This window comes from Hevea brasiliensis, chromosome 9 (assembly GCF_030052815.1).
Source record: "Hevea brasiliensis isolate MT/VB/25A 57/8 chromosome 9, ASM3005281v1, whole genome shotgun sequence".
NCBI classification, from domain to species: domain Eukaryota; kingdom Viridiplantae; phylum Streptophyta; class Magnoliopsida; order Malpighiales; family Euphorbiaceae; genus Hevea; species Hevea brasiliensis.
In genome coordinates, this window is record NC_079501.1 from 32,722,838 (window position 1) to 32,747,430 (window position 24,593).

Here is a 24,593-nt window from a genome sequence, read left to right on the forward strand (position 1 = left end):
TCATATAATGGTAATTGATTGATCGAAGGTGACTAAATTAATTATTCTTTCTCTTCGTTGGCACATTCAAAAATCATTATAAACTCATAGAATAAGAAATTTCCCACAATATAATATCCAATGGACCATAGTGCACAGTCAAAAGTCTAGCCGTGCACAACATGGCAACGCGTTGGGATCGTAAGGTAATAGTCTTCGAGAGTATTACAGTCAAACACCATGGACAAAATCTAGCCGTTTATATTACTAAAATAATGGAATCATTCCATTATTCCAGAGTCTCGCCATGGCTGAGAGCACGGAGCAGGCTAGGCCTTTAGCTCCCGCTGCATTCCAATCCATCAGCAATGAAGAGGAAGCTTTATCTACCCAATTGAAGCTTCGACAGCGAAAATACATCAAGTGTTGCGGCTGTTTCACTGCCTTCTTCTTGATTCTAGCCGTTACAATTCTTGTCCTCTTTTTCACTGTTTTTCATGTCAAGGATCCTGTGATCAGGATAAGCAACTTACCCCTGGACCAGCTAGAGCTACCGGTGCTACCTAATGGGACTTTCAGCACAGGTACCAACGTCACATTAGTAATTGATATTTCAGTGAAAAACCGTAACATGGCCTCCTTCAAGTTCAACAACGGCACAACAACTGTTTTGTATAGCGGCACGGTGGTCGGCGAGGGGATGACTCCGTCAGGAAAGGCCAAGGCAAGGCGTACCATTCACATGAACGTTACGGTGATCATCATTCCTGAGAAAATTTTGCAAGTTCCAAGGTGGGTTACGGATTTAAGTTCAAAGAAGTTGACTATGACCAGCAACACAATAATTGATGGCAAGGTGAAGATACTCGAAATTGTCAAGAAACATCTTACGGTAGAAGTGAATTGCACTATTACATACCATTTTTCAAGCCAGGACATTGAAAACAATTGCAGACCACATTTCATTTGAGGCCTCAATTGTTGTGTTTAATTCTGATGATTGATTTTAATAGTAACTTGTATGCGATAATTTCTGTACAGATATATATATATATATATATATATATATATATATATATACATACATGCATGGGTTGCCAAATAGATTTTAATGATATGCAAAATTAAGGATTACTGATAAATGGAGTTCTTGCAAAATACAAAAATTTGTCTTGCATTTGTTATACCATTTCTACTCTCAGGAAAACTAATCAAATTGCCCAAAAGAAAAGAAAAGAAAAGTCATCAAATATATCATTATCATTGAAACTTCCTGGCCACTAAACTAGCTTATAAGGAAACTTCAAGCTTGAATAAATATATAATCCCAAAGGAAAACTTACAAAGTGAGCCCCAAATTTCTTTTTTTTTTTTTTTCTTTTGAGATATATATGATAAGTTTTAAAAACAGAGGAAGTGTCAAATTAATTCATCTCCTATGCTATATGATGCCTCATCATTCGTCATATTTGTCCATTAATATAATAGAAATTTGAAATGATAGTTCATAATTGTTCGCATGAATATTTAAATATTTTAGAATTATTTTGCCCTCAAGTAATTAGACATCACATAGATTTAGCAGCTATAACAAAATGTGATAAAATAAAATAAAAAAATTATTGAAGTATTAAATTAGAATTCATTCTATTGTCCGAGGTGGAGAATACATGGAGGTTGCATTGGTTGAGAGAACCAGCGGAGAGGGACTATACATTGTTGCAGAATTAATTACTACAGGTTATTGATAGTGCTACTTTATGCTCTGCGAGAAGTGACAAATTAGTAATTTTGAAATGTCATCCTAAAGGAATTTTCTTTTTTCTGTTAGCTCGCTTTATAAAACCATGTTAGGCTGTGAATGGTCTGATCACGTACGTGGAGCTACCATATGTTTGGCTGAAGGTGGAGCTTTTCATGTGGTTGGTAAGTAGAGGTAGGATACCAATTAGAGACTGGCTGTTCCAAATGGGATTATTGACTATTGGCGAGAATCGTTGCCCGTTTTGCAGAAAATTCAGTGAATCATATATTCACTTGTTGATGCATTGCGAATTTTCTTTTAGAATCCGGTGTTTTTCTCTTCGGTGGTGGAAAATGTCCTTTTGCATGACATCTAATTTTGTGGATTTTTTTCATCAATGGAAATTATGGGTAAAAGGGAAAGTGCAATAGAAAGTGTGAATGTGACTCTTCTCTGCTATTGTGTGGTCTATTTGGCTCACACTTGATACTATAACCCCAAACAAGTAATATCCTGAGCCGAGTATTTGAATAGCATCATATTATATTTCTCCGGCATGGTCTGACCTATCCTATGTAACTCGGACAAAGGCCGACCTATTCTGTATAACTCGGGCATAGTTCAGCTTATTCCATGTAGCTCGGACAAACAATTATATCGAGACAAGGACTTTTGAGATATTTGCAATATCCCACTAGCCGTCCTAATTCCAAAAGGACTCCTATGCTGTTTGGACTAATAGGAGTTTATTTCAATGCCTATATAAGGGACTGTAAGGTATGCACATCAAAATTTGATTCATGATCTCATTATTGTATCCATTACTAGCTTAAACATCAGAGAGGTTGCTTAAACCAATCCACCCTACGTTTTTTCGTATTGCAATATAGGTTCATATTGTAAAACCCATGTTGTTGAAGCCTTAGAATTTAGAAATGAATAGACATAAACAAGGGACAAAATGGTCATTTGCATAGCTACCACATGGTAGCACAACTATGATTTATTTTTATTCTCAAAGATTAAATATTGTTTTCCTCTTCCATTGCAAGAGAAAAACAGGAGGAGAAAAAGAGAGATTGCAGTGGTTAACTACACCCTTTTGGCAAAAATTTTTATCATCCATTGCCCTAAATAGAAAGCACTTGCCTTTTTTTACCTCCAATTAGACTTAACTACTGCTTTTTGGACATCTAAAAGTTGTGAAAACCAAGAAGAAGAAGAAGAGTGACCTGCTGTTGTTCCCTCTTCTTTCTTGGTGTTTCTAGTGCGGTGGAGAGTTTATAGCTATCCAATGTTTCATTTGGCCACTACATACCTTCTCTAGCCTCTAATTCAGTCGAGCTTCAAAGATGGCAAGGAATCAAGGAATTGAACACCATAATGGGTGGGCTACAATACAAGCAACTCTGGCATACTTTCAGCATGTGGTGGTTGCCACAGTAATCACTAACACCCCAAGTGCCTGAAACAATCCTTAGCAGTGTTGTTCATCATCAGAGGGTAAGACCCATAAACTAGCATGAGGTGGGTATACTTGTGAGCAATTACCTACATTCTAAAGGTTGTTTATTCCAGTTGTACAATTCAATTTTCAGTTTTGATCTTAACTTGGGTAATTGATTTTCTACAAGGATTCTAAAACAACAAAAATTGGTATTTCTATCTATGAAATCATAATAGCAATGCATCTATTACTCTTGATGATTTTACTTTTGTCTCTTAGTTATATAAGTCCCTTTCCTCTTATTCTTTTATTATTTGACATTGTTTTAGTAATTTTCCTTTTATTTTATTTTAATTTTACTTTTAGAAATCATGACATAAGGGATCTTTTCCTTGGACATTCAATTATAATCCAATTAGATGTGCTTTATACCCAAATGCTAAGGTTGGATTGTGCTTGGAACACCTTGCAACTTTTTGCTAGGTGTTGTAGTAGATGCGCAAACAGTTCAGCCTTTCTTGCATTACTAGGTGTAGCAACAAGCTATACACATAAAGGCAGTTTTTGCTACACCTTGTTCCCTTCTTGTGATTGTGCAATTTGGGCTCCAATTCTCTGTTAGTAAAAGAGTAATCAAAATAATCACTCTTTTAAGTATTGTAATTTATATTTTGAGCTATAAACTACTAGTACAAGGTGTACTAGTAGTAAGAGATATTGTGAATGCTTAAGTGAAGTGTATTTATGAACCAGATTTTGATGCAAGGAAATGGAAAAAGAATGAATGATAAAGACAGATTTAGTTAATAAAATGTATAGGTAAAGTGCAAATATGTGGTTGAATGCCAATTAAGATTTTCTCATTGAAGGTCTGGAGTGGACAAGTCATAGAGTTGAAAAACAGATGAATGGGTGAATTTTGATATGTGGTTATTTTTGTTTGTGGTGCCTTAAAAATGATACGTTTCCTTGATCTATTTTAACAGGGACTCTAGTTCAAATATATGTCAAAATATTGTCGAAATTAATTAAAATTTCTAGGATAAATTCTTGTATTATTGTATTGTTAATATTGGTGCCTGCTAAGGTTTGTGAATATACATTTATATGTATTTCTTGTCTCTATGTGTATTAGACAAGGATTTCAATTCAGTTATAGGGGTTATGCTGCCTTATTTTAGATATAATTTAATAATAATTTAAAAATAGCATATAGGATACAAAATTTACACTTAACTTTGAATAGTGTACTAGATATATAATAGTATCTATCATTATTAATGATGAAAACTATATAGACCTGATCCTCCAATTCAAAATTGAGGTACGTAGACAGCCTTCACATGTGGTCCAAAATAAGTAACTATATTTTATTGTTTTCAATGTTTTAGTTTATCTTCTAGTTCGCATTTGGATTTTATTGGCTTTTTTATTATTTTGCCTTTTGGGCAATATTGTGTATTAACTATTGATGTTGTTGTTGATTATGCACATTTATTTAGCTAATGTCTTTTATATTCTTAGTGTTTGATTACGGTTGATGGTTTCGTAGATTAACTATGTTATATAACACGTCCTTATTTTCAATCAGTCAATTGTTCTGAGGAATCTTTATCAACTTAGCTCCAAGTTTTAGTTATTTATTTATTTTTCTACCCAATTAATGGCAAGATAGGGTGTGACATATATTTATCATGAAATTACGCAAATAGCATCACATAATAAAGTTATATTTAAGGGAACAATTCCTTCTCATGTTTCTTTGTGCAGTACTATTTTTTCAAGTTATTGATATGGATGAAAAGTGTGGATGCAATTTTCTACTATATTGGTTGCAATTTATGCAATGAGCTAACACTATTAAGAGATGGGTGATGGTTAAGCATGCAAGACTTACGTTGGAATGGACACCACCACTAGCTAATTTTCTCAAATGGAGAATAGATGGTTCAGCTGTGGGGAATACTTGATTAATTAAGTGGAATAGGTGATGTTTTATGATGCAGCATGTAGCATGGAAAGGTATTGACAAATGATTGATGCATGCATTTTAGATCATCATTTAGGAGTAATTTTTGCACATAATTTACCCTTATTCATAGCTATTATTTTAGATATTAGTATATATTTAGTCAATTTTGCAATTTTCACTTTTCTTAGTTTAATTTTTGGAATTCATTTGTTTTGTAGGATAAATTTGGAGAAATTTGATGTATTTTGATCAGAGTAGCCATTTGGAGGAGATTAAAATCGAATTGCAAAAATTTTTGAAGTTGAGTAAAAAAATGGCCGAGAGCGACACAACCTGCAGCACAACCGAATTAGCTTATGTCGCAGGTTGTGTCGATCGTCAGATATTCACGCCGAGAGCGACACAACCCGCGACACAACTGACTCGGCTTATGTCGTTTTTACTGGAAAATAATTGACGTGGCATTTAGTTACTCGACTTTTACCTCACTTTCTCTGGATCCTTCCCCCTTTTACCCATTCTAGAACAGTCCCCTCACTTATATAAAGTGCCCTTTATCACTTTCTTTCGATATAGAGAGCAAGGGAGTCATTTTCGGAAAAGTTAGAAAGAGAGAAGGAGGAGCACCTTCTGCATTTTCTTCCAGCAGCAGCAAGGATCACGTTTCTGCACTTTTCTGCAGAGATCCTTCGCAATTTCTTCGGGTTTTTTCTACCCCTTTTAGCTTACATTTCCATTATTTCTTCATTTCTTCATTTGGGTTTGTCTTTAAACAATGATTTGTGAGTAGTTGATTGAGATTCTAGAGATGGGTTTGTAAATATTGATTTGTTTTGTGGTTTTGAACTGATTTGGCCATTTAAATGAAGATTGTTATATTTTGATTTATTGCTTGTGTGCTTATTGCCTTGCTTGATGAATAGGCCCTCATTAAGTTAAGTTTTAATCCTTAATAGATGGACTGAAAAGTGAATATTGGGGATGGATAATCTTGCAATAAACTTTATTTTCTTGGTGTTAGAAATAAGCTAAGAAGATTAAGGGGAACTTTCCAAAAATCAATTAGAGCATTAATTGTGTTTTTGTTAGATTTGAAATACCGTGAAAATTGTGTCTGATTTAATTAAAACCAACTTTGAGATGCTTGAAAAAGGTTTCAAAAATTTAAGAATTGATTTCCCTCAAAATTGCAATTCTCATGTGTTTGGCTAAATTAATGATAAACCACATGCAAACAATATTGAAAATCCAATCTCTAGAATCAATTTAATTTTCATTGAATTTAGATTTAAATCCTCCGAATCTCAAAAATAGCAATTTCAATTTAAATCCAATTTAAATCCAATCTCTAGAATTACTTTATTTTATTTTTATTGAATTTAGATTTAATTCTTCTTAATTTCATAAATAGAAATTTCAAATTAATTTTTGGTAATCTAGTTTAATTAATTTTAATTAATTGTTTGATTTAGTTTTAGTTTCTCAAATACCAATTTTAATTCTAAATTTCATTTTTAATATCTTTAAATTTTGTCATTCTAATTAGCTTATCCTTTTATTTCCAATTTAAGCACAATTCCCTGTGGGATCGATATCATTTTTAAAACTATACTACTGTGACCCGTGCACTTGCGGACACACCGTATCAAGTTTTTGGCGCCGTTGCCGGGGAATTGTTTGTTTTTAAGTTGGATTTTAATTGTTTTAAGCTAATTAGAATTTTTATTTTCTTTTATTTTCACTATTGTTCCTTGTGTTTTTCAGGTACTTTTCTTGTTTATGAGACGATCGAAAAGCACAAGTGACACTGAATTGCTGTTCAATCCTGAAATTGAAAAATTCTGTCGAGCCAATAAAAAGGAATACAAGAGAAGAAAGGAAGCAGAAAAAGAAGAACAACAAATATTTGAGCAAGAGGAGACAATAGAAAATATGGAGAATCAAAATAGAGCTATTGGTGGAAACAATGGAGGAAATGAGCAAAACGGGCAAAATGCTGTGGTTAATCAAAATGATCCTCAAAGAAGATCCATGTTAGACTATGCTTTTCCTAGATGTACTGATGTGAGAGATAACAGACCTATTATTGGAGCTAATCAATTTGAATTAAAAACTGGTCTTATTCAAATGGTTCAGAATTCACAATTTGGAGGTAGCCCACTTGAAAATCCTCATTCTCATTTGAAGAAATTTTTGATGATATGTGGTACACAAAGACAACCTGGAGTTTCTGATGAAGTTATTCGGCTCACCTTATTTCCATTCTCTCTTCGGGATTCAGCATTGGAGTGGTATGACTCACTTCCACAAGCTATTATAGCTACTTGGGAGCAGCGATCTCAAGCTTTTCTATCTCAATTTTTCCCACCTGGGAAGACCACTCATTTGAGGAATTTGATGGTAGCTTTTAAACCAAGAGATGATGAAACTTTGTATGAATCTTGGATGAGATTTAAGGAGCTTGAAAGGCAATGTCCTCATCATGAAATACCCAAATGGATGATTGTTCAGAATTTCTACACCAGAGTTACTCCAGCCATAAGAAACACAATTGATTCACAAGCAGGAGGAGATTTCATGAGAATGACAAGTGAAGAATGCTATGATCTATTAGAGAAGATTGCTCATAATACCCATTTGTGGGGAAATCCTAGAACACTTGAGCCAAAGAAGGCTGGGATCTATGAACTTGACTCAGTTAACTACATGAATGCAAGATTTGACCAGTTGACTCAGCTTCTTAGTGATTTTTGCACAAAGGCAACAACCTCAACTCCTACAACTATGCAACAAGTTGCCTTCACAGATGGAACTCAAAGTTGTGGAGTTGATTACTCTTCTTATGGTGATGATTATTTGCAGGAGCAAGCTGCTTATGCAGGAGGTTATCAACAGAAACCTATGGGAAATGCTTACTCTAATGTGAACAACTCAACATGGAGACCACAAGTAACTTTTGCTCAACAAGGCCAAAGCTCAAATTATGCTCATAACCAGTAGTTTATGCAGCAAAATAGGCCTCAATTTCAGCCTCAATTTCAGCCCACAAGGCAGCCACCACCAGGATATCAAGCAAGAGCACAACAATCCCTTCCATCCCATGAACCGAAGCCAACCTTGGAGAGCATGATGGAGAAATTTTTTGCTGAACAAAGCAAAATGAATAGCAAATTGGAGGAAGAAATGCAACACATGAGACAAACCATGGATCAATTACAAGTCCACAACCGCATGTTGGAGACTCAATTGGCGCAACAAGCAAGCTCATCAGGAAGCAATTCCTATGGGAAACTACCTAGCCAACCACAAAACCCTCATGAACATTGTAAGGTTGTAACCTTAAGAAGTGGTAAAAAAGTTGGTCAAGAGAGTGAAAACAAGAGAGAAGAAAAAGAGAGCACAAAAGAAGAAAATTCAGTTGAGAGCAAGAAAAATGAAAAAGAAGAAGAAAGCAAAAGTGAGCAAGATGAGGGAGAGAAACCATACATCCCACCTGAACCTTACAAGCCCACCCTTCCCTACCCTCAAAGATTCATCAAGCATAAGCTAGACAAACAATTTGGCAAATTCCTTGAAGTGCTAAAGAAGTTGTATATCAATGTGCCATTCACTGAGGCACTATCCCAAATGCCAAGTTATGCCAAATTTTTGAAGGAGATTCTTTCCAACAAGAGAAGGCTAGAAGATTATGACACCATCAACTTGGGAGAGCAATGCAGTGCTATAATCCAGAAGAAGTTACCTCCCAAACTCAAAGATCCGGGTGTGTTTTCCATTCCTTGTCATATTGGTGATAATTGTGTGGCAAATGCCTTATGTGACCTTGGAGCTAGTGTCAGCCTAATGCCTCTTTCAATATATGAGAAGTTGAATATGGGAGATTTGAAGCCCACAAACATGTATCTTTCATTGGCTGACCGTTCAATTAAGTATCCAGAAGGCATTCTAGAAAATGTGCCTATCAAGGTTGGGAAATTTTACATTCCGGTGGACTTTATCATTTTGGATATGGAAGAAGACACAAAAGTTCCTATCTTATTGGGAAGACCCTTTTTGGCAACAGCTGGTGCATTAATTGATGTGAAGGGTGAGCAATTGACACTTAGAGTCGGAGATGATCAAATGATATTCAACATCAATCCAGCCATGAAAAGGAAACATGAAGAAGTTGAGTCTTGTTTGCGGGTAGACATTATTGAAGAGATTGTTCAAGAGCATTTCAGAAAAAGCTACCCACAAGACCCACTTGAAAATTGCTTAGTCCATGGTGAGAGCATTGATGATGATAATCATAACATGGCTACTTTTGCACAACACTTGGAGAGTTCTCCACCACATCCTGAAGCCACAATTTTCCAACTTGAAGGAGTGCAAAATTTGGAGATCAAACCACCATCATTAAAGGTAGAGGATGCCCCAAAGGTAGATCTTAAACCTCTTCCTTCCAACCTCAGGTATGCTTTTCTTGGACCAAATGAAACATATCCTGTTATAATTAATGCATCATTGACTAATATTGAGATTGACAAATTGTTGAGAGTTTTGAGAGAATATAGAAGAGTTTTGGGTTATGCAATTGATGATATAAAGGGAATTAGTCCAACAGTTTGTATGCATAGGATTTTCCTAGAGCCAAATAGTAAACCTTCCATTGAACACCAAAGAAGATTGAATCCTACAATGAAGGATGTTGTGAAAAAGGAAATCCTAAAATTACTAGCTGCTGGAATTATTTACCCTATTTCTGACAGTGAGTGGGTTAGTCCTGTGCATGTTGTACCAAAGAAAGGTGGGGTGACAGTTGTTAAAAATGAGAATAATGAATTGATACCCACTAGAATCATTACTGAGTTGGAGAATGTGCATAGACTATAGGAAGTTGAACAATGCTACAAGAAAAGACCATTTTCCCCTTCCTTTTATGGATCAAATGTTAGAGAGATTAGCCAAGCATTCATTCTTTTGTTACTTAGATGGATATTCTGGTTTCTTTCAAATTCCAATACATCCTGATGACCAAGAAAAAACTACCTTTACCTGTCCCTATGGCACCTTTGCCTATCGAAGGATGCCATTCGGATTGTGTAATGCGCCTGGCACATTTCAAAGGTGCATGATGGCCATTTTTTCTGATTTTATTGAAGAAATTATGGAGGTCTTCATGGATGACTTTTCAGTTTATGGCACTAATTTTGATTCATGCTTGACTAATTTGTCTAAAATTTTGCAAAGGTGTGCTGATAATGATTTGGTGTTGAATTGGGAGAAATGCCACTTTATGGTCCAAGAGGGGATCGTTTTAGGGCATTTGATCTCAAATAGGGGAATTGAAGTGGATAGAGCTAAAATAGAAATTATTGAAAAATGCCCCTCAACCATCATCAAAGGAGTGCGGAGTTTCCTTGGACATGCTGGGTTTTACCGGCGATTTATTCAGGATTTTTCTAAACTTGCTAAACCCTTAACAAATCTTTTGAATCATGATGTTAAATTTGATTTTAATCAGGATTGTATGGTTGCTTTTTGCAGGTTAAAGACGGCCTTAACAACAGCTCCTATCATGCAACCCCCAGATTGGACTTTGCCATTCGAAATCATGTGTGATGCAAGCGAGTTTCTTTGTTGAGTATCCTTGGCCAGCGAAAAGATAGAAAACCTTATGCCATTTACTATGCAAGCCGAACCCTTGATGAAGCTCAAGTTAATTATGCCACAACTGAAAAGGAGTTCCTTGCGGTAGTATTTGCACTCAATAAATTTCGTTCTAATTTGGTCAACTCAAAGGTAATAGTTTTCACTGATCATGCAGCAATAAAGTATTTAATGAGCAAGAAAGAAGCTAAATCTAGGTTGATTAGATGGATTTTGTTACTTCAAGAATTTGATTTGGAAATAAGAGATAAAAAGGGTGTTGAGAATGTGGTGGCTGATCACCTTTCTAGGATAAAAACTGAAAATAAAGATGATGAAATTGTGCCAATTGATGAATTTTTCATGAATGAGCAGTTGTATGTGTTGAATTCTGCACTTCCATGGTTTGTTGATATTGTGAATTTCTTGTCTTGTGGTGTATTGCCACCTGATTTATCTTGGCAGCAAAAGAAAAGATTCTTGCATGATGTTAAATTTTATTCCTGGGAAGAACCTCCTTTGTTTAGGAGATGCAATGATGGAATAATTAGGAGATGTATACCAGAGGAAGAAATAAATGATGTTATTTACCATTGTCATTCCTCTGAATATGGTGGTCATTTTAGTGTCTTAAAAACTGTTGAAAAGGTCTTAACATCAGGTTTCTATTGGCCTAAAATGTTTAAACATGTGAGAGACTTTGTAAGCAGGTGTGATAGGTGCCAAAGGGTAGGCAACATTTCCAAGAGAGATGAGATGCCCCAACAGTCCATATTAGAAGTTGAACTATTTGATGTGTGGGGAATTGATTTCATGGGGCCATTTCCATCTTCTTATGGGAATAAATATATCTTGGTAGGGGTGGACTATGTATCTAAATGGGTAGAAGCTATTGCTACACCTACCAATGATGCAAAAGTTGTGGTGAAATTTCTGAAAAAATTTGTTTTGACCAGGTTTGGTGCCCCACGTGCCATAATCAGTGATGGTGGTAGCCATTTTTGCAACCACCAATTTGAAAAATTGATGAGAAAATATGGGGTAAAGCATAGGATTGCCACACCATATCACCCTCAAACAAATGGCCAAGTAGAAATCACAAATAGAGAAATCAAGCAAATCTTGGAGAAAACTGTCAATAAGTCCAGAAAAGATTGGTCCCTTAAATTAGATGACACTCTTTGGGCATATAGAACAGCGTTTAAAACCCCCATAGGAACTACACCTTATAGGTTAGTTTTTGGAAATCATGCCATTTGCTGTAGAGTTAGAACATAAAGCTTATTGGGCCATAAGAGCAATCAATTTTGATTTACAAGCTGCTGGACACAAAAGACTTTTGCAACTTGATGAGTTAGAAGAATTGAGACTTGATGCTTATGAAAATGCTAGGATCTATAAAGAAAGAACAAAAAAATGGCATGATAAGCATATCAAGAAAAAGGACTTTAAAGAAGGAGATTTGGTTCTCTTATTCAATTCAAGGTTGAAATTTTTTCCAGGAAAATTAAAATCAAGGTGGTCAGGTCCATTCAAAATTGTGAAAGTTTTACCTCATGGTGCTGTGGAAATTTTTGGTGAAAAATCTGGTAATTTCAAGGTAAATGGACAAAGGTTGAGGCATTATTTAGCTGGTGAGCCAATTGAGAAAATAGCAACTTGCTATCTTTCTCATTCTCCATGAAATTTTGAGTGAGTATGGTCAAGCTAAAGACCTAAACTTAGCATTTTTGTACATAACTCATAATTTTCCATTAATTCTTTATTTCTTTTATATATTTGTTTTAAGCTTTTCTATACTCCTTACTCAGAATCTAACATTGTTCTAATTTCCTTGTGCAGATGGGATGCAATGCATTGTAAGCAAATGAGCAATAAAAATTTTATTTTTTTTAGCTTTAAATTTTAGGTTTTTAATTTGTTCACTTATAATTTTCATCTCTCTTTTGTTGAATATTTGCTGGTTCATATTGCTGGATTCATTGCCCTTTTGGTTAATTTTAAGAGAAAATTTTTCCAAATTTTAACATCTTGGTTTAACAAGAAAATTATTTGAATATGGGTGTGTGAATTGGTGCTTTGAAAAAAATTATTTTGTGCGAGTATTTGATGAACACAACAAGTTGGACAATTAGAATTCATGTTATGAAGGTTTAATTATTTGAAATCTAATTTGTTTCAATTTTTTTTAGGTGCTATGAAATTTGGTCAAATTGGGCGTGATTACATAACCGGGTTTTGCTTGTGTCGCTTGTGTTATTTGGGCACCCTTTTGGGATAAAAACTCCCTTCAGGAATGGGCCAAAGACAAACCCAAAACCCTAAAAACCGTACCCCACCAGCCCAAGCCCGAAATTAAACCTAAAATCCAAACAAAACCCAAAAGCCTATACCCAAGCCCACAACCCAAACCTAAAGACCCTAACCCGATAGCCCATTACCTTCATCTTCCTCTCGACATCGCCCCCGACACCACCCTCCTGCCAGTAACCTTCATTTTTCCGTCGCCTTCACCGCCGCCATTCTTCACATATTTCTCCATTTCCGATCACGCCCCTCCATTTCACCATGTCCGACTCCCCATTATCCTTCGAAAACTCACCTCCCCACTCCTCACAGCCGCCACAACCCCAAACCACGCCACCCATGCAAGCCGACCCATCGCCGGCCCATTCTGGTGACGCTCCGATCGCTACCTTCAAGAAGAAAAAGGCGAAAAGTATCAAACCTCACAAATCTACAGGCGGCGTCAAGCGGAAACAACCAGAACCGGCCACAAAACAACCCCTAATCCCGCCTCCAATGCGGGCCTTTCTTGACCGAGCGTGGCATTCGAAATCAGCGATTAAGCGCCGATGCGTCTAAAGGTAACCTTGCATTCCCTTCCTCTTCACCTACTGCTATACATTGGATATTACCTACTGCCGAAATGAAGAAAAATAAGGCAAGAGTTGCAGCCTGACAAATGGTTCAAACTCGGTATTTGGATGTGTCTACACTTAAAACCTTGAAGATTTATGATGAAATGCAGTCTCTATTAGATGCTTTAGGTTGGGTGCGATTTGCACATAAACAGGAACTGGTCTACCCCATTTTAGTGCAGGAATTTCTGGCCTCCCTGTCCACTAATGAGCATAAAATTGCTTTGGACAATGACTTGACGATCCATTTTAGATGCCTTGGTCAAGATAGGGTGCTGTCTATGGATAATTTTCACCATATATTTGGCTTTCCACCTGATGGTCTGTTCAAAATACCTACTAACCAATGGGACTATAATGCATGTGAATTTTGGAAGCGCATTGCCCCTTCAGCAGAGGATCCAGTGTTGGCACAATGTCACAGTATGATCTATTCTTTTTGTGGTGTGCAAAAACCGGCAAAAAGGCTTCCCCTGGTTATTATTTCTGCCGCCATGTGATTCGCCAGACCACTAGGGGTACTGGTAGTATTGTCTTTGGAGGCTTAGTCACACCTATTGCACATTATTTTGGGTTTAATCCTCAAATGCACAAGTGTCCTGCTCTTCCAACTGGTTTGTTATTTTTGGATGGACCTCATCTGGCCAACCAAAAATTTTGTATCAAAAATGAAGCTACTAAGCAGTATGAGATTCCTGCACTAACAGACAAACCACCTGGTTCTCCCACTGCCATTAGTTCATCCTCAGACTCTGAGCGACCATTTGTGCAGCCTTCTACACAACCTCCAAGACGAGCTCCACCAGCCGCTCAACCTGCTTCTGGACCATCCATAGCAACTCTTTTGACATTCATGGAGAATCTCAGTGATGAGATCTATTCTTTTCGGCAAATGACGGATGTTAATTTTCAGACACTGCGAGACTTAGCTGACATATATTTGGATCGAAGTGCTGAAATGCAAGATGAATTGAAAGTCATGCGAGCTAAGCTGGAGAAGATCGAAACAAACCAGGCACTGATTTTGAGCATCATCTCTCCACAGCAGCCACCACAAGCACCGCCTCCACAAGATGGCAAGGGCAAAGGACTTCTCGTACCCGACTGACCAGCTTTTATTCTCCATTTACATTTCATGTCTTTAATTACTTAGTATTTTGAACTTATTTTGCTTGTGTTGTTTTACTTCAACCCTTTACTTATTCAGTTTTTTTTAGTTCCTCATAAAATACATTTTTTCTTTTATGTCTTTCGTACATTGCTCACTTGCTTTAATATGCTCCTTCAGAATTTACACTTGATAATTATATTTTCTGCGCTTAACTTCCCTATTCCAAATTTTTGAGATTAATCGATTTAATTAATGGATTCCATTGCACTGTTTCTTTTGCAATGAGTGCAGCAGCTGTCCAAATTTTATCTAATTAAATTGGCTGCACTTCAATGAGGTAACAATTCTCATCTCAGCTTGTGTCACTGTCAACACAAGTTGTGCTCTCGCTTATGCAACATGGTAATAATTCTTTATGCACATATCAGCTACCCATTTTCTGCACATTTTTAACATTGAGGACAATGTTCATTCTAAGTATGGGGGAGAGGGTAAATTTTTTGCAAAAATTACTTTTTCCTTTTTCATTTAGCGACACACTCATACTTGTACATATTCACATACATACACTTGCATATAGCTTCATACACTTAGTTATGCATATTTAGTTGCATATAGGTTGACTTGACATTTACACTCATGCATTTCATTTAAAATTTTTGGATTTTTAAACCAGTCTTTGAATTCCATAAGCCACTTATTCAAGCAATCCAACTTGCCTTTAGATGGTTAGTGGAATGAAAGTTCCAGCTGGGTACAAAGTCTTAAGCATTATTCTTTCTCTTACTTAATAGCTGAAAATTAATACATTCATCTAGGTATGCAGATTCTGATTAGTTATTTTGAGTTTTGAGTGTCTGGATAAGCCTTTAAGAAAGAAAATGGTCATTGTCGTCTCACCATTCCTAGAACAAGCATCTTAGATCTTTCAAAGCGAAATTTTTAACTTGCATTTGATAAGAATATGATTTAGGCATTTCTTCATATTTTAAACCTCACATTTAGCCTTAACCTACCTTAATTTCATTTTAACCCTTGCAAACCCCCTTGAACCTTAATTCCCTAATTTCTTTGGAACCCAAATCATTTACCTAGCCATAAAACCTAAACACTACCACCTATCTATGAGAATAATATTTTAGCAATTAAGTGCATAAAAAAAAAATATCTCGGAGGATTGAAACATCTTGAAAAGTGCTAGAGTAATTGTGAAAAGTTGAAAAGGTCACCAAAATATCCCAAAGGTAATTTTGGGTGTGACATGAAATAGGGACACATACAAAATCAAAATAAAATAAAATAAATAAGCATAAAAAGTAGTCCCTTTGTATAATCATTGTGATAGCACTTGAGATTCATTGTGAATTTCTTTCCTCTTGACTTGATAAAAAAAAAAAAAGAGAGAGAAAAAAATTGGATGCACTTTGAGTTTCATGATTAATATTATTCTCATATTTTGTTTACCTTATTCCCTTTCTTTGTTAACCACAATCTTACCCTATTAGACCCCATTACAACCCTTAAAAAGACCTAATGATTCTTTGAAAAATGCTTGTTACATTAGTAGAGTTAGATCTTTTATGCTTGCATATGGGTTTGGCAATAAAATCTTCCATACATTACTCACCATCTATTTGAGACACATTGGCTATCTATTTCATTTAGGTTTGTTTTGGCACAATTGACTCTTGTAGCTGGTTGGTATTTGTTGCTTGGGTTGATTGGTTAATTCTTAGCTATTCTGTAATAGTTGAGAGTGCTTGCTTCATTCTTTGTGCTTTTCTTTGGGAATTTGGAATGTTGGTGGCTAGAGGTAAGTTGGTAGTTTGGATTAGTGAATTTTGTGTTTTCAAAGACTGATTCTATTCCCTTCCAAATGAGTTTTAATGAAATTTTGCTTGAGGACAAGCAAGAGTTTGAGTATGGGGGAATTTGATGCATGCATTTTAGATCATCATTTAGGAGTAATTTTTGCACATAATTTACCCTTATTCATAGCTATTATTTTAGATATTAGTATATATTTAGTCAATTTTGCAATTTTCACTTTTCTTAGTTTAATTTTTGGAATTCATTTGTTTTGTAGGATAAATTTGGAGAAATTTGATGTATTTTGATCAGAGTAGCCATTTGGAGGAGATTAAAATCGAATTGCAAAAATTTTTGAAGTTGAGTAAAAAAATGGCCGAGAGCGACACAACCTGCAGCATAACCGAATTAGCTTATGTCGCAGGTTGTGTCGATCGTCAGATATTCACGCCGAGAGCGACACAACCCGCGACACAACTGACTCGGCTTATGTCGTTTTTACTGGAAAATAATTGACGTGGCATTTCCGTTACTCCAGCTTTTTACCTCACTTTCTCTGGATCCTTCCCCCTTTTACCCATTCTAGAACAGTCCCCTCGCCTATATAAAGTGCCCTTTATCACTTTCTTTCGATATAGAGAGCAAGGGAGTCATTTTCGGAAAAGTTAGAAAGAGAGAAGGAGGAGCACCTTCTGCATTTTCTTCCAGTGACAAGGATCACGTTTACGCACTTTTCTGCAGATCCTTCTGCAATTTGCTGGGTTTTTTCTACCCCTTTTAGCTTACATTTCCATTATTTCTTCATTTCTTCATTTGGGTTTGTCTTTAAACAATGATTTGTGAGTAGTTGATTGAGATTCTAGAGATGGGTTTGTAAATATTGATTTGTTTTGTGGTTTTGAACTGATTTGGCCATTTAAATGAAGATTGTTATATTTTGATTTATTGCTTGTGTGCTTATTGCCTTGCTTGATGAATGGGCCCTCATTAAGTTAAGTTTTAATCCTTAATAGATGGACTGAAAAGTGAATATTGGGGATGGATAATCTTGTAATAAACTTTATTTTCTTGGTGTTAGAAATAAGCTAAGAAGATTAAGGGGAACTTTCCAAAAATCAATTAGAGCATTAATTGGGTTTTTGTTAGATTTGAAATACCGTGAAAATAGGGTTTGATTTAATGAAAACCAACTTTGAGATGCTTGAAAAAGGTTTCAAAAATTTAAGAATTGATTTCCCTCAAAATTGCAATTCTCATGTGTTTGGCTAAATTAATGATAAACCACATGCAAACAATATTGAAAATCCAATCTCTAGAATCAATTTAATTTTCATTGAATTTAGATTTAAATCCTCCGAATCTCATAAATAGCAATTTCAATTTAAATCCAATTTAAATCCAATCTCTAGAATTACTTTATTTTATTTTTATTGAATTTAGATTTAATTCTTCTTAATTTCATAAATAGAAATTTCAAATTAATTTTTGGTAATCTAGTTTAATTAATTTTAATTAATTGTTTGATTTAGTTTTAATTTCTCAAATACCAATTTTAATTCTAAATTTCATTTTTAATATCTTTAAATTTTGTCATTCTAATTAGCTTATCCTTTTATTTCCAATTTAAGCACAATTCCCTGTGGGATCGATATCATTTTTAAAACTATACTACTATGACCCGTGCACTTGCGGACACACCGTATCAATGATCAAACTCCTTTTAGTAAACAAGATCTAGTCTAAGACCTTAAAATAATAAGACTTAATCCAAATTCTAAGGATAAATAAAACAAAGACAGCTTTATAAAGAAAAACAAAACTCCATTGAATAATTATGAAAAACTTGTAAATAATAAAAATAGAAGGGTTATTTATAGAATTTTAAATCCTAATCTAATTAGGGATGAATTAAAAAAAAAATCTAATCTAAGTAAGAAATAATGTAAAAGACCTAAACTAAATATGAATAATATTCTAGAGTCCCAAATAAACTAGAAAATATAAATAAACTTATCTAAAAAATAAAAGAATCCAACTAGAATTAGGAATCCTCGTGAAAATAGCAGAGTGCAAATTTTTAGGTCTGGTATTGATTTAAACACCACGTCATTCACCCACACTTTCAAGAAAATTCGACCTTCAATTTTAAAGTATTGAAGAATAAAAACACCATTGGAAGATCCCACCATGTCTCCTTAAATGGTATCAAAATTGAATAGAATAACTTCACATTGTCCTTTACATCCATCGGAACATCCAAACAAATAAAATCAATGAAAAAATCTTCAATTTCTATAAAGTCCATAGCTTGGGTTTCTTTAACTTCCACTATGGTCTCTATGGATGTTTCCTCTTCAAGTTCCATTGACACCTCTATGGTTTGTTCAAGTTTCTCTTGTTCTATCTTATTAATCTCAACTCCTTTCTCTATAGTAGATTGTTTAAGAAATTCTAGCTTGAACTCATTATCATCCACCATATTGAAAGGCAATAAAAGCAAAGTTTCAGATTCTTCAAATTCATATCTTTTAAACTTATGATCTTCAACTTTAGGTAGTTTTTCTTATTCAAGTTTATCTCTTTGTTCAAATTTTGCTCTCCCAAGATTTAAAAAAATAGGTTCATTGTTGAATCTACCATGCCTATCTCCTCTAGCCTAATCCAATACATTGTTCCTATTCTCATGGTCACCATCTCCTAACAAAATTCGCATTAGCTTTTGAATCTCCAGCCATTGCTTCTCAATATTGCCAGTAGATGTCCTCTATTGATTAATAATTCTCCAAACAGCTTGTAAACCCTGATCACCATCACGAGGTTAATTGCCACCACCACTACTAGTATTGGCCATACAATAAGTTGAAATCCATGCTCTGATACCATCTGATGCAGCGTATAACACAGAAAATAATCTATTGCTTATCTAAAAAAACTTGAAAAGAGAATTAAAATCCAAATGATTAATTTAATTAGTCAATAATAAGAATGCAAACAAGCTAAGCCAAGCAGAGTTTTGAATAACTCAAGCTCGGCTCGTCAATTTTTTGAAGCTTAAGCTTGATTCAAACTTTAATATTAAAGCTCCATTTTGGCTAATTTCAAATATATTAAGCTTGAACTCTTTTCAAGCTCAGCTCATCTAAAGCTCATTTATTTTATGGCAGGCTGCATGGCCCCTCCATATGGCACTGCCATGTTAAAATTCAAAGAGCACAAGGTAATTGGCTTCTCTTTTACAGAGGGCAACAACGCTTCCATTTCAACTTCACAAATAATATGGGACTAGAGTCCCACATCCCTTTTTTTTTTAACTTAAGGAAATTTAAATTTGGTCTCTGGGTTTTGTCCTATATTACATTTTAGTCCTTAAATTTTGAGAAATTAATAATTTAGTCCCTAGATTTTATACTATATTACACTTTAGTCCCTGAATTTTGAGAAATGAATTATTTAGTCCCTGTAATTTTAATATATAGAATAATTTAGTTCCTATAATTTTACTATTTATAATAATTTCATCCATTGATAAAAGGACTAAATTGTTTTATATATTAAAATTATAAAGACTAAAGTGTGATATAATACAAAATCTAGGGACTAAGTAATTAATTTTTCAAAATCCAGGGACTAAATAATTTTTCATAAAAATTAAATTTAAATTACAAAATAATTATATTTTATAAATGCACTTTTTATTTTAATTATATCATAATTTTAAATAATAATACAATATTTAATAATATATTATTTTATATTGAGAGCATATATTTAATATTTTAATTTTATTTTTAATATAAAATTAACTTTATTTTTATAAAAAAATTGAAGTACAAATACTATATTTTATTTATTGATTATATTATAATTTTACATAATAAATTATTTTTAGAACAATCATAAATAATGTAAGAAGGTATATTTGTATTATTTATTTGTGTATTTCAATGAGTTACAGCAGAGATCTATATATACAAGAATAAGAGAGCTAAGTATAGTAAGAAAGTTGATAGCAAAAAATAAGGCCTAGAATAAATCCTAAATTGAAGCCTATAATTTTGGGTCAATGACAGTTATATGCTAACATCCCCCCCTCAAACTCAAGTAGGCAAAGTATTTGCCAACTTGAGTTTGCAAGATAAGTCATGAAATCGCCCAGGTGAATGAGCTTTGGTGAAGATATCAGCTATCTGATCAGCAAAAGAAGCCGAAATGAGATGAAGAGTGCCTCTAACAAGATGATGACGAACGAAATGGCAATTAATCTCAATGTGCTTTGTACGTTCATGAAATACATCATTGTGGGCAATTTGGTGGCACTTTGATTGTCACAATAGATGTTTGTAGCAGCGTCAGATTGAGAGATACCCATATCTTGTAATAGCCATCTTAATCAGAGCAGTTCAGAAGTAGTGTCAGCTAGTGCCCTATACTCTGCTTCCATACTAGAGTGAGAAACTACTGTTTCCTTCTTACTACGCCAAGAGATAAGTGAATCTCTAAGAAAGAAACAATAACCAGTGGTAGATCATCTATCAATAGGGTCACCAGCCCAGTCAGCATCAGAATATACTTTTAGTTTAAGAGATGACTGAGCAGAGAAATGAAGACCATGGAACAAAGTGCTTTTGATGTATCGAATGATAAAAAGAACAGTAGTAAAGTGAGAAGTGCGAGGAGCAGCCATGAACTGGCTAACAATATGAACTGCATATGCTATGTCTGGACAAGTGGTAGTGAGATAGATAAGACTCCCAACCAACTACCTATAAAGGGTCGGATCATCCAAAATGGCTCCATCAGTAGGTGAAAGTTTGACATTTGCCTCAAGTGGAGTATTAGTAGTTTTATTATCTGTCAAACCTGCTCGATAAAGAAGATCAGTGGCATATTTTGCCTGAGACAAATAATAGCCTGTATCATCAGAAGAGACTGCTAACCCAATAAAATAACTCAAATGACCAAGATCTTTCATTTCAAATTGAGTACCAAGAAACTTTTTCACTTCATCAATTCCTTGCAAATCATCTCCAGTGATTATCATATCATCCACATATAACAACAAGAGAGTGTAGCCCTTATCAGTTTTGCGAACAAAGAGAGTAGTGTCAAAAGAGCTGGAAGAGAAACCCAATTTGCTGATTATGGAGCTAAATTTTGCAAACCATGCTCTAGGGGCCTATTTAAGGTCATACAGAGCCTTTTAAAGATGGCAAACCTTACCAGGAGGATGATTATAATCAGGTGGAGGTTGCATGTAAACTTCTTTGAAAAGATCCCCATTAAGAAAGGCATTTTTGACATCCATCTGAAAGAGTGTCTATTTACGCACAGCTGCAACAGCTATGAGGCTACGAATAGATGTGAGATGAGTTATAGGAGCAAAACTCTCTTCATAGTCAATACCATACTCCTGAGTAAAGCCCTTTGCCACTAATCGAGCTTTGTAACGTTCCACTGAGCCATCTGCTCGAGTTTTGATTTTATAAACCCATTTGCATTCTATAGCAGTTTTACCAGGCGGTTAATCAACCAAGTTCCAAGTATAGGTCTTTCATATGACTTGTAATTCATCTTGCATTACTTGCTGCCAAAGAGGATTAGTACTAGCTTCCCTATAAGAGGAAGGTTCATGTAAAGAAACTATAGTAAAGTAGCAATAATAATCATAAAGATAAGATGGTGGGCATCGTACTCTAGGAGTTACAACATTAGAGGAAATAGAAATTGTGGATGGAGAGACAGAATCTGCAGATGAACAAGATCTCTCAGGCGACACCATAGGTTTATCATCTGTTTGTCCTACATTAAAGATGTTAGGAGGGGGAGTCTTATCATTATTAAGAAAAGATGTATCAGGGAATAGCTCAATAGACAAATTAGTGAAGAAAGGCGAGTGATTGTCTGAACATTGAAATTCAGAGAGGGTGGAAAACATTTTATGTTCCCAAAAAGTGACATGACGAGAGATACAAAGACGCTTAGAGGTAGGATCCCAAAATTGATACCCTTTATGCTCAATATCATAGCCCAAAAAACAACATAACCAAGCACGAGGTTCTAATTTTGAGCGTTCATGTGGCTGAAGAAGAACAAAACAAGCACACCCAAAAACACGAAGAAGACTGTAATTAGGAGAGAGACCATACAAACGTTCATAAGGAGTTTGATTATCGATTGTCACAGAAGGAATGCGGTTGATGGTGTAGACAGCTGTAAGAGTAGCTTCTCCTAAAAAACGTTCACGGCAAGAAGAAGAAATTAAAAGAGTCTGTACAGTGTCAAGAATGTGTCTATGTTTGCATTCTGCATGACCATTTTATTGAGAAGTACCTGGACAAGATCCATGAATAGTAGTGCCATGTTGAGTGAAAAGAATGAGGAACGCAGTATATTTATACTCCATGGCACTATCTGTTCGAAGAGTTCTAATGGTACAGGAAAATTGAGTTTTGACAAGAGCAGTAAAATTAGCATAAATCTGAAACAATTGTGAACGGTTTTTCATAAAATAAATCCAAGTAAATCTAGAGTAATCATCCACAAATATCACAAAGTAAGTGGCATTGCCCATGGTGGGAATAGGAGAGGGACCCCATATATCAGTATGTACAAGATCAAAGATAGAAAGGGAAATAGAAGCACTATTATTAAAAGGTAAAGGATGATGCTTCCCAAGTTCACATGAAGCACAATCAAAATTCTCATATTTAATATTTCCTAAAAGATCACTAGAACATAAAGATTTTTGTCTAGAAGAAGAGACATGACCAAGTCGAAAATGCCAGGTAGAGGTAGACACAGAGGCAGCACATTGTGATGGATGGATAGGAAGAGATGCAGTATGTGAGGGAAAGTGAAGAGATGTCAATTCAAACAGATGATCAACTTTACGGCCGGTCCCAAGAATCTATCCTGTCTGCGGATTCTGCACATAACAACCATGATAAGAAAAATGTAAATCAAGACCAAGATCACATAATTGTCCCACAGAAATAAGATTGAGAGACAGTTTAGGAACAAGAAAGGTATTAGGTAAAGACAAAACTGAAGCAGAAACATCACCAATATGACTGACAGATATGCATGAGTTATCAGCAGTATGAATAACAGGAGAATGAGATATGGTATGTTTTGTTTTGAAAAGATGAGAGTCAGCTGTCATATGGTTACAGCAAGCAGAGTCAAAAAACCAAGAAGAAGATGTACCTGGAGTGACTGACAAAGCAGTGGAAGTGGAGACACCAGTGATAGAGTGGGCTAAGGCTTGTTTTAAAGCATCCATATTTATCTGGTTAAGTAGTTTATCTAAGGTAGATGTTTCACCAGAAGACCAACCTTTGGTGGCAACAGCAGAATTGTGATTAGAAGCTTTACCGGACTTAAATTGTGATTGATTATTTCATCTAGTTCCTTGCTTGGATTGCAACTTAAAGCAATTGGAAATAAGATGCCCTGGCTTGCGACAATACTTGTAAGTCACTTTTTGTGATTGAAAAGATGCTGGTGTTACTAACACTGTGTCAGTAGTGATAATGGACGGCTGAGATTTCAAGATAGCAAGACAAGCTTCTTCAGCCAGTAATTCTGTAACTATAGTCTCAAGTTTGGGAAAAGGATCCCTATGTAACAGAGAGGATCTGACAGACTCAAATTCATCATTTAAAGCCAAAGTAAATTGGTATACCCGAAATTCATCTCTTTCTTTAGCATAGAGTTCAGCATCACGAGTGTCATGCCAAAGTGGTTCAGATGATGACAATTGATCCCATAGAGCAGTCATTTCAGATAAAAAAATCATTAATAGACTGACCAGATTTTTGGTGCATGCGGTGAAGAGTACCATAGAGTTGAAATCGATGAATAGCATTCGTAGTGGAGTAACCCTTGACCAGTAAGTCCTAAACTTCTTTGGCAGTGTCAAATCATCCAAATTGGAGTTTGATGGATGGAACACAGGTGTCGCATAGCCAAGTAAGAAT

The 24,593-nt window shown here is 35.2% G+C and overlaps 1 protein-coding gene and 1 non-coding gene across 2 annotated transcripts; one reads left to right on the forward strand and one right to left on the reverse strand.

The window, feature by feature from the left end:
• Positions 1 to 227: 227 nt before the first annotated feature.
• LOC131183408 (uncharacterized) lies at positions 228 to 1,009 on the forward strand. Its single transcript, XM_058154185.1, has one exon. It carries the CDS (start codon positions 287 to 289, stop codon positions 947 to 949), a length of 663 nt encoding a protein of 220 aa, XP_058010168.1. The 5' UTR covers positions 228 to 286; the 3' UTR covers positions 950 to 1,009.
• Positions 1,010 to 7,524: 6,515 nt separating this feature from the next.
• On the reverse strand, positions 7,525 to 7,631 carry LOC131183600 (small nucleolar RNA R71). The gene has a single exon (XR_009151643.1). It is a non-coding gene; the product is annotated as a small nucleolar RNA R71 (small nucleolar RNA).
• Positions 7,632 to 24,593: the final 16,962 nt, after the last annotated feature.